Source organism: Vitis riparia, chromosome 7 (genome assembly GCF_004353265.1).
Source record: "Vitis riparia cultivar Riparia Gloire de Montpellier isolate 1030 chromosome 7, EGFV_Vit.rip_1.0, whole genome shotgun sequence".
Taxonomy (NCBI): Eukaryota; Viridiplantae; Streptophyta; class Magnoliopsida; order Vitales; family Vitaceae; genus Vitis; species Vitis riparia.
Window position 1 is genome coordinate 3440420 of NC_048437.1, and position 11297 is coordinate 3451716.

Below are 11297 nucleotides of genomic sequence, written 5' to 3' on the forward strand. Positions count from 1 at the left end.
GAAGAAGCAAAGCAAATAATAATAAATAAATAAATAAATAAAATGAGAGGAGGGTGAAGAGGACACGTGGCAAATGAGAAGATGAGTGAACGGAGAGATGGGGATTCTCATTGGGTGAGAAGCCATCGGGGTTTCACCTCCGCCACAGAGTCAGCTGTCTGAGTGAGTTCTTTTTTGGACGCTTTTTTGCTTACGTGTCCCTTTATATGGTTGCCTTAAGCCTGTTAAAAAAATTAAATTAAAAAACAAAAGAGAGAGAAGACGAAAAGAAGGGTTTGGGTGGCGGGTCGGGTGGAGGAAGCTGACGTGTCAGACAGTGGTCCAGGTCAGGATAGGATTTTGACAGGCTGTACATTGCGGGTTTGATGGAATTGACTGTCAACTCAAGCTCAATTCCGATTAATTGAAATTCCAATTCCAAATAAGAAAAACTCAATTCAAACAAAATCTAAAGTAATCTATAATTTCAGATGTTTAATTGCAATTTTATTTTTTAAAACACTTATTGAATTTAAATTCGTTGACTATAGCCTTAGGCCATTTCTAATAATAAAATTCTTAAATAATTTCAGCGTGACAAAGTACACAAAGAAGAATTGCTTATGTCCTTAATAATAAAAGTAAAAGCACAAGTAATTCATATTAATACAAAATTTAATTAAATAAAAACCTATTTGTTACATCGCGTTTGAAAATATTCCCAATGGGGCTAAAACTTTTTGCTGCAATGGATCAATGAAACAATCAAGTAAAACCACCCATTCAAGAAATAGGGTATATGGTATCAGATCTATCCATGCACTTATAAGTTATAACACAAGGGAAGCAAGTCCAGAAGTCTACACCATGAGAGGGAATACATTAGTCATATCTCACAATCTTACTATGAAGAAACATCTTTGTTAAAAGATTACAAATCAAAAGGGTGCATAAAAATTGAGGTACAGTGATGATAAATCTCTGGGTTTTGTCTGGCACCCGGGAAGGTTAAAAACTGCCAATGGCACAAACTTTTTTCCAGCATTTCAGGATCAAGAAATGCAGTTAGGCCATACAAATTGGCCTTCAGAAAGATTCATATGCACAAATTATGATGAATGTAACTACAGAATGCATAATAATAAGCTTACAGGAGAAATGAAAAGACGGGGGAGAAAAGGAGAAGAAAAAAAGGATGTAAATAAATTTTTTTCCTTTACTTGATCGTGGCGGTGTGGTGTGGTGTCATCTTGGACCAGACAATTCTACAGCATGTAGGTTGTCGGTGGAGTCTACGATCCATTCAGAACACCGGGGAGGGGCCAGTTCCACCTCCTGACGGACGACCTCCACCTTCTGCCACTCCTCCCATCTTTCTGCCAAACCATCACCTTCAAGCATTCGGACAACCTCAGACATCTTAGGCCGTTCCATTGGAGACCCTTGTGTGCAGAGCAGTGCTACTTGGATCAGCTGCTCTACTTCAGCTTCAACATAATTTGTCTGCAGATCGGGATCAACCAACATTTCCAACTTCTTCTCCTTTAGAAGCCCTTTAACCTGAGAAATTATCCCAAAACAGGTGCTAAAGGGTCATGTCCTAGGGTTGAGCAACAGAAATCATCAATCCAAGTAAAAGTTTTACAGATTGCCAAATTATGAGCCTCCAATGGCTACTGCTGAGAGTCGCCACCACACAGTAACCAGCTGGCTAAAACATATTACAAGAGAATGCATGGTTCCCAAGGATTTCAACTAAAACTAGGAACTAGGAACGTGCGAAGAACACTCAATAAGACTAGGAGGGTGTTTGTTTTTTTTAGCTTTTTACTGAAAACAATTTGCTTTCAGACTTTAGGTTATTTATTTTTCTACTTTTTCATAACTTATTATAAAATTTTTTCTGAATACAAAAAACCAAAATATTTGGCTTTTCCAAATTAAAAAAGCAACATGTTGATTTTTCTTTATTTTTTAATGCTTAATAGAAACAAAATATTATAAAAACGAATAACCTAATATTTAATACTATTGGCTATGTTTGGTTGATGGATTTAGCATGGAATAGGATAAGAGAAGGGATATTATATCTTATCCCATGTTTGGTTGGTGATGGGATAGGATAAGTTATCCCATCACTTATCCTATCCTATGTTCGACCAAACATGAGATATGATAAGTGGTGGGGTATATTATCCACCCTCTTTTTTACATGGATATGTTAATCTCATGGTAAGACATGGGATATACATATCCCATCTATGATAAATTTATTTTTTATTTTTTAAAATACTCATTTTACAAAATAAAATTTTTTAATTATAAATTAAATTTATGATTAAAAAAGAAAAACTAAAAAAAATATATTTATAAAATAATATGAATATATGATATATAAATTATTTTTATATAATAAATAACATAATATAAAAAAAATTATTTGCAAAGTTCAAATAATTTAATCATGACTATTGTTAAACTAACAAAAATTTCATTTTTTTAAATTGAAAATATTTAAATGTGATATAATTTTTATTTTAAACATTGAAAATAATATATATTTCATATTATTTTTTATTCATTTCACAAATTAAATATAAATATAATATAATATAGCATATTCCATTGGATATGCTACTTTAAAATATCATGTTTGTAGTAAATGTATATCCAAGGATATCATATCCTAGTATATACATATCTTATCTAATGGGATATGATGTCCTAGGATAGATATACATATCCTATCCTATCATGTCAGCCAAACGTAGCCTTAAGTATTAAAGCTCTATTTAGAATTAAGTAAAAAAACAAACACCACCTAGGTTTGACATCTAAAGCTTTTCTGGTGCCAAGGCTCAAGAAAGGCCCTTTCTGGGTAACAATGATATGACAAGATGCCTAACATGCCTTTGACTTGCATGAAATCTAAGGATGTTAGTAGGTTTTGACCAAATCGATGTTCAAGAGGATACACACTACATACGATATGTTTAGTTTAATTCAAGTACTTTTGCGATGAGTCAATTAAGTTTTATGGTAACTTTAATCTAGATGGATTTTGTGTTTTCACATATAAATAATGCATGTCTGTGTGTGTATGCACATGCACGCCTTAAAAACAAAAAAAAAAAAAGGCAACCATTGCTTGGGGGAAGAATGACCAACAAATGGAGACCTTACCATATTCAAATAAAATACTAATAATAGAAAGAATTGAGGATAAATGCATACCCAATCAAGCAGCATGACATCATCATCATTTGCAAGTCGAGCAAGATCAAATGCCCTCTGTCCAGTAATTAGCTCTAAAAGCATAATTCCATAACCAAAAACATCTGTCTTCTCTGATGATTTCCCCGTAGAGAGATACTCAGGCGCTATATGCCCAATGGTGCCACGTACAGCAGTAGTAACATGTGTGTCCTTATAGTCCATAAGTTTAGCTAATCCAAAATCACCAACAACAGCTTCAAACTCCTCATCCAACAAAATATTGGCTGCTTTCACGTCACGGTGAATTATCTTTGGATCGCAGTGATCATGCAAATAGGAAAGCCCCCTTGCAGATCCCAAAGCTATTCTTTTCCTAGTGTTCCAATCAAGTGGTGGTTCTGATGGTGGACGTTCTACAAGAATTTTATCAACAAAGTCATGAGTCACCAGGTACACAAAGCAAACAGTACTAGATTTGGAAGCTCATATACCTAATCCACAAGTGAGAATAAGAGACAGCATGAAAGCAGTGGAGATAACATGAAGCATGCTTTTGTCCACTTGGGAGAAAAATCTTGCAAGTATACTCTTCTACTTTTTGATAAGCATATGTATATTTTGGGTGAGTTTTTTATCATCAGATTGTGAATATCAGATGTTCTATTATTTTCAAAATAATGCATAACATCACATGAGTGAAGCACCATAACCAATTTCCCGGAGATTCACCAGTAAATGTCAATTTTCTTCATTTCGTTTATCCGTTATTCATATCAGGACAAGAATTTATTAAAGATAACCAAATGAATAACGTAAAGAGGGATGAGTTATGCTTCACAGAAAAGGCAAAGAACAGTACAGCCCAGGAAGTGGAGACAAGCATTGTGCATGCCCAACACGACTGATGTTCAGAACCATTTCACAGCCAATTCTCTTCAATATAAACATAGCACGTGGAAGAATAAACAAGCAGTACCTCTTAGGCATGAAGCAACACTTCCATTAGCCATGTATGGATAAACAAGTAACCGCTCAGTTGGTGTCATGCAAAAACCACGTAACCGAAGCAGATTCCGGTGCACAGCCATGCTAATCATTTCTACTTCCGTCTGAAACTGCAACTCTCCACCCGGAGTACGTTCTTCTTTAAGTCTCTTCACTGCCACTAATGAACCATCTGCAAGGCGACCCTTGTACACCTTTCCAAATCCACCTCTCCCCAGAATATTTTTGTTGCTAAAGCTATCTGTTGCAACTTGTAATTCTCGCAGGGAAAACCTTTTGAGCTGCCCCAGGTGGACTTCTGGATCCTCTTCAGCTGAGGAGGGATGTAGCCAATGAAAATAAATTTAAAATCCAAACAATCAAGTTAATCCATTTTTTTTAGGTAAAGTACAAACCAGGTACATCAAAGAAATGTTCTTGTGGCTTCCTCCGCCGCCACCATGCAAAACCAATTGCTGGTGCAGCAAACAGTAAAGCAGCACCAGCAGCCACTCCTCCAGCAATTGCTCCTGTGGCACTATTTCCTCCTGAATGACATTTGAAAAGAAACAAATAATTTAGTCCTCTAGTGCAGATCTGAAACTAATAGAAATTTTGGATTTCAACAAAAAGCAATTATCCAATCACTACTATATTTTTCTTTCTTTGGTAGGTGAATCAGTGCCATTATTAATCCAGAGTTGATCTGTATTGCAATTCCTTATAAATTTTAGTACTTTCAATACAAGACCAGTTACTGTGGCAGGAAAAACCAGCAGAGATTTCAACTGAAAAAAACAAAAAACTCTTCAGAAAAGTATGTGAAATTTAGGAGTGACTTTATTTGGTTGAATTATTAAATGAAAACACCATTCCTTCTCCTCAAATATCACTTCCAAAAATAATAGTAAGTATGAAAGTTCCCATACATGTATAGAACAGAATCCCCATTCCCCACTTCAAAAGAAATGAGGACTGAATTTGACCAGACAAGATGGTAAAATACATTGCACATGAGCTACAAAGACACCAACAGAAATAACAAGAACTATGGTCGTTGGTAAAAGGATCACCAGGAGAAGAAACTGTAGATGGTGGCACAAATGGAGGTGGTGGAGAAAATGGAGGAGACCCAGGGCAGGGCTTCCCAATAACCGGACCACATAGATTCAAGTTATTTGCAAAACTGCAGATGGTAAATCACCAATTAGCATAACACTTTTATACCAGGCATTCAAAACCATGACAGTTTTACAACAAGCATCAGCATAAAACCTTATGGGAGTAAATAGTGAAAATGAACCATTGTCAGGAACAGGTCCTGCTAGACGATTGTTTGACAGATCCCTGCAGACAAAATTGCAAAAATGGTAATTATTTTTATCAGACATGGTGATGTAACATCATTGCAGTAAAACGTAATGCCAAAGCATGGAAAGGAAGAAAAGAGAGATTTTAGATTTCTACAAAAATAAATAGAATATTATCTAGGCACTCACAAGACTTGCAGTGCTGAGATATTAGTCAAGAACATGGGAATGGAACCTGATAGGCTGTTGTTGTTAAGCCGGCTATCCTTACACAAACAGACCAAAAGAAGACAATGTTAAGTTTCAATACCATCAGAATGACAATGTATGATCAAGCACACATAGACATAGAAATATATTATGCTTCATGTATTTAGTAAAGGATACAAGGATGCATGGCTCAGTGCAGCCCTAATGGATTATTTTAAAGTAGAACATTTTACAAAATTGACAAGATCCGCCAATTCCAAAGAGTAGGTAATTTTGGTAAACAAAAAAGTATGGTGAAATTGTTTGCAATAAGGGAGGATTCAACAATTTCATCTTGAGTTGCCAATGCATCCAGTGTCTACTCTTCTCACTGCTTGGGTATGGATTTATAAGTTATGATTAATCCAATCAAAAGGATGGCAAAGATTTATACCCTCATTTTGAGAAGATTCGTGCAAAACAATGTATAGAAGGAATTTTGTGTAATTCTTGAGTGTAAGCAGCTTATACCCAAAACGAGATATGTAATAAATCATTGATCTAATGCCTGGTGCTACCTTATGAAACATACTGACCTACTGGATGAACCCAAAGGAGAAAGGGATGTTGAAATCACAGTGAAAGAGACATTCAAGAAATGCTTTGTTTGAGAATGTGCATCTCTCCTGTGTTTCTAACAGGAGACGGTTCACTTCTTTCTTTATTTCTATTTTTTTTCCTTCCATTAGGTGGTGGGAAGATCGTTAGTTTGAGAAGGATGGTAGAATTAATGCATGCGCCAATGGTGATACAAGTCACAATTGAATACCACTTCCCACTCCAGACCAACAGTATGATGGATTAGCTGTCCAGATTTAAAACAACCTTAGAGGTTGAAGCCACTGCATACAAATGAGTACAAGGAACAATCAAAGTGCTGCATTCGAAGGCCTGAAACTCTTCTTTCACAGGAGACCCAAAGGCTTTTAGAGATATTAGTTAGAAACTTGATCTCCTAACATGCTTTATATCAGTGTAAATGATAGGGCATGACTCTCAGATTCTTATATTGTATTATATCTATCTATATAATGTTATCTTACAACTGTATAAAAGAGTGGAGTTGACTCCACCAAATCTACCAATGTTCCACACTGATCAAAAATGCCAATTGTCAATATCGGTCTTCCACAAGCTTTGTCCAGTTTCAAACCTTCTTCCCATCTCTTCTTCTCTTTGTCATTGCAATGGGATTCATGTTGGTGTTATCTCAGTCAAATGCCTCAGCAGGTAAAAGATCTGTTTCCCTGTTTCCTTGTTTCATTTTAGATTTAAGGCATTTAATACAAGTTTTGCTTGTAAAAGAATGTTAGCATGTCACATGTTTGATAAAATGTGAGCCAGGGGGGACATTTTTTTCTCAAACTACAAACATTTTTGTAACCCTTATCAACCCGAAAACAAGAAGAAACAAGAAGAGTCTTCTAATACCCTCATTTGTTTTCGATTCAAAATGCTATACATTCAAACATGACACTTCATACACACATAATATTCCCTGCATCCTGATAAGCAGAATAGTCTTCTAATAAACAAGAAGAGTTTTTCTTTTTCTCCTTTTCTTTCTCATGGGGATGAGGGAAGAGTATAAACAACCATAGAAAGTAACAAAGAGCAGAGCATCCAGAAAGACATAAAAAGATACCAAAGCAAATAAGGTGAAGGATGTGTATTCATACAGGAAGCGCAGTTTTGTCAGCTTGCCCAATGTGTCTGGAATGGCACCAGTGAACCTGTTCAAGTAGAGATCCAAGCTCACCAAGCTTGTCAGATTCCCAAGATCACTAGGAATTTGTCCACTTATGTTGTTACTATAAAGTTCCCTGTCATAATCAAATTGATCTCAATAACTTGTGCAAATAAAAAAATGGTGACAGCACACAAGTTGAGGATGAAAAGCACAGAACACCACTTCAGAGAAAGCCTGAAACATCTATATAACCAGTTCTAAAAAGATTTATGCTTCATGCTAGATGCAAAGAGTCCCCTCAGTATAAACATTTTAAATCCTAAAAAATTGGAAGATGTTGGATAAGCACTTCAAGATGTAATTATCAAGTTCATAAATACACGAGCAAAGCATTCCAGTTCATAAATAAAGTCATGTATCTGGAAAAAAAATTCATTGCAAACAAGGACCTGTTTGGTTCAGAAATAAAAATGGTTCCTTTTAAAACTGAAAACTATGAACGATGACTGCATAGCTCATTTTCAAATTGCCAACATGTTTTAATATTTTAAAACCAAAAAAGATTATTTTTAATGTTCTCTAATTAAAAACCAACATTCAGAAAGCATTTTCTAAAGCTGTCTGCAGAAATGTGTGCCCAAACCTGTCTCAAAGCCATTTTCATTTTTCTGTTTTCGAGAACAAAGTAGTTCTCATTCCACCACCAAAGAGCCCCCAAGTTTCTGCAGGTATTTCTTTAGGCACATTAACTCATTTCTTGCAACATGTGTTCAAACCATGTCTATGATCTATTTAACACTAAATGAAACATCGAAAACCATTTTGGTCACCTTAAACACACACAAAGGGATAAAGTTGCAGGTTATTGTAGCCTGATCACTCAATCATAAGAAAATGTGATTTCATTTGAATCAGTGAATCTTTAAAAAGGTCACCACTCCATGATCTTGCTTTTGTATTGCATGCATGTCACTAAAATATATCTGAGAGTACCAGTCCAGGAAAGAACATTTTTTTATTTGAAAATACAAAACTACGTGAACCAACACAGGTTACACATCAAGATACAGGTAAAGGATCCAATACATGGATTTAATGCAGTGCATAGAATGAAACAAAACCGATAACTCAAGTTAATGCAATGATTGTGTACAAAAACGTGACTTACAGGTACTGTAAATTCTTAAGCTGTCCAAGTTGTGGAACCAATTGACCAGATAATGCTGCATTTCCAAGATCACTGATGAAGACACGAAAATCAACTCATTCATGTGAGACACCAGCTAGAATTTGATAAAACTTCTACATTTCTTTGCCACAATTTACAACATTGCATGTACATCACAAAAGCTATCAACGAGGAAATTAGCTTACACTCTTATAACACTATTTTCATTGTTACATGTGACATGAAACCATGTGCATGGGTTCACTAGCGTAGGATCCCAACTCTGCAGCACATTGTTAGGATCTTCTAAATTGGTTCTTAGGCTATGCAAAGCATCACCTGCTTACAAAAGCAAGAAAAAGATCATCATCATTAGAAACATCAACAGCAATAGTGAATTTCACCGGCATCCCATTTAAAATCGCAATAAACAGTGCCAAACATTAAAAAGCAAAAAGGTGAAAATTTGAGAATATCGACGAAACCCAATTCAACCTAAAAGAAAATTTTATGCCTAAGATTTTCCAGAAAATTACCACGACTCAAGTTTCTAAATCATTAATACACTCTAATTGAACTTTAAATAAACAACTCAGCTATACAGCTCAACCCCCGGAATTCACACTCATTAAAAGCAACATATGTTACAAGTACCCAATCCGCGAATCCTAAATACTGAATAATGAATTCTGAAGCTCCATTTTCCTTCCTCTTTGTACTCTCCATACCGAGCCAGTACTTTATTGGGAGCTAGCTACCTATCTAGCCATCCCACAAGTGTGGCAGCAATTTTCAAGGAGTAGCATTTTGTATTTAATAAACCATTGAAGTCTGTAACAAATTGATCGAATGCTACTGTAAATTACAGTAGGCCGAGAAATCATCTAAGCTCCACCGGTCTCGTCTTGTTCCCAAAACTAAGACATCAAATTCACAGAAGCTCGATACAATACAGTGCTCAGGAAGCCCAGAATTTTAGATTCCACATAAACTCTACCTAATTTAAAAGCAAATTACATTCATTTCACTATCAAAAAGTAACCTAAACAAGAGAAAACCTCACTAGCCCAACATTCCATCACCACCACAACATCAAGCAAAAACATTTCCAGCGCAGACACATCTCCAAATCAACACCAGCAAAACCACAAAACCAAAGATCTGAGCAGCACGCACCTTCCATATTAGCATATATCATAGTCAATGGACGAACAAACAAGATCAACCAAACCAGAAACGAAGCACCGATCTCCCGCTCCATCACCACCGCCACCACTTCTCCCTACTTCATCAACCTTCACTGATCCACCACCACACTCCCCAACCCGCATCACCTTCCCCCCAGAACCCTAGCTCACTCACACACACCACCCCCCCAATGTCCTCAAACCTCCACCAGTCGCCGCGAAAATCACACCAAACGAATCCACTCCGAACAATGATCTCGTCAGACACCACCACAGACTACGAATCGCAGAGAATCCGGCCGCGAGTTCTCCGCCATTTCAGCGCCTTTTCGCTCTGCACACTTTTGCCTGCTTTTTCCTCTGGTTTTCGCTTCTCTCTCTTAGGCTTTCTTTTCTTTCTTTTCTCTTCTTTTCTTTTATTTTCTTTTCCTTTTTTTTTCAATTTTTTTGGGAATGGTTTTTTCCGATTATCTTTTTGTTGTCTTTCAGGGTGTGATCTTGAAGCTGGCGTGCAGTGGTTCCAGCTGCCCGTTGCCCCGAGAGGGCTGACCGCTGCCCAGGAGTGGTCAAAGAGGCGCACGCACACGCGCGCCGTTGGAGAGTGACTAAACCACATTTTCGGTCAAAGGGCCTAGGGTCTGGGCCCCACCCTTTGCCAGGTAGGATTCGGTCAAAATTCCATTAATTAGGATTTGACTTTTAGGAGTGTGAAGGGCTTTAATTAAAATCGATGTCGTTTCAAACTTGATAAAAGCCGCTCGTGCTATGCATTTTCAATTTTTTTTATTTTTTATTTCAAAAATCTTCTACTTTGATTCCTCTCTTGAATTACTTTTTTTTAATAGTTGCTTCTTCTAAAATTATTTTTTTCAAAATTCTTAATTATATTTAAAATGAATATTATGTGTCAAAAGGGAAATAAATTAAATTAAATTAATATTTATTTGAATAATTAAAGAGGCAAAATAATTTTTTTAAAATAATGATATTTACTCCATATCAGATAAAGTATTAGTATTAAATTTAAATATGTGTAGGTAATAATTACATTGTGTAAACATGTCAAAAAGATAATTTAGAGTCAAAAAGCCACCTTAACCTCCGTCAAAAAAGCATTTCTTACTTTAGTATCATAACGCAAGTTTTTTATTCTCAAAACACTTCCCTTTTCTTTTTATTTTTTTGAATTATTTTCAAGTAACGGGAAATAAAGCCACGTCAATATCTCACATTAAAATCCTTAATTAAAATACTTACTTAAAATATTTGAAGTCTGATTTTGAAAATAATTTAAATTTATGAATAAATTCGTAAAAATTTGTTGAAAAATATTATTTTCTGTTTAAAAAATTATAAGCAACCTTTAATATTATCATAAAAGCTTTTTATTCCTAAATTATTTTTTTTATAAATTGTATTTGATTACTTTTATTTTTTTCAAAGTTTTTATGAATAAATTCAACATATTTGAACGCATGACACTAGTTAAAAAAAATTTTAAAAAAACAAATAAA

At 35.5% G+C, this 11297-nt stretch overlaps 1 protein-coding gene across 1 annotated transcript; it reads right to left on the reverse strand.

The window, feature by feature from the left end:
- Positions 1-797: 797 nt before the first annotated feature.
- On the reverse strand, positions 798-10198 carry LOC117918593 (LRR receptor kinase BAK1). The gene is made up of 11 exons (XM_034835347.1): positions 9773-10198; positions 8803-8935; positions 8597-8668; positions 7418-7561; positions 5679-5750; positions 5455-5526; positions 5253-5365; positions 4596-4727; positions 4172-4513; positions 3214-3608; positions 798-1539 (listed from the first exon to the last, which is right to left on the reverse strand). Exons 1-11 carry the CDS (start codon positions 9855-9857, stop codon positions 1225-1227), a joined length of 1875 nt encoding a protein of 624 aa, XP_034691238.1. The 5' UTR covers positions 9858-10198; the 3' UTR covers positions 798-1224.
- Between the last annotated feature and the right edge of the window lie 1099 nt (positions 10199-11297).

Excerpts from the sequence above, each read along its gene's own strand:
- LOC117918593 (XM_034835347.1), bottom strand. The coding sequence starts at position 9,857 with ATGGAGCGGGAGATCGGTGCTTCGTTTCTGGTTTGGTTGATCTTGTTT. Across the intron at positions 5,527-5,678 it reads ATCTCAGCACTGCAAGTCTT|GGATCTGTCAAACAATCGTC; the intron begins GTGAGTGCCTAG and ends TTTTGTCTGCAG. Across the intron at positions 1,540-3,213 it reads ATGTCATGCTGCTTGATTGG|GTTAAAGGGCTTCTAAAGGA; the intron begins GTATGCATTTAT and ends ATAATTTCTCAG.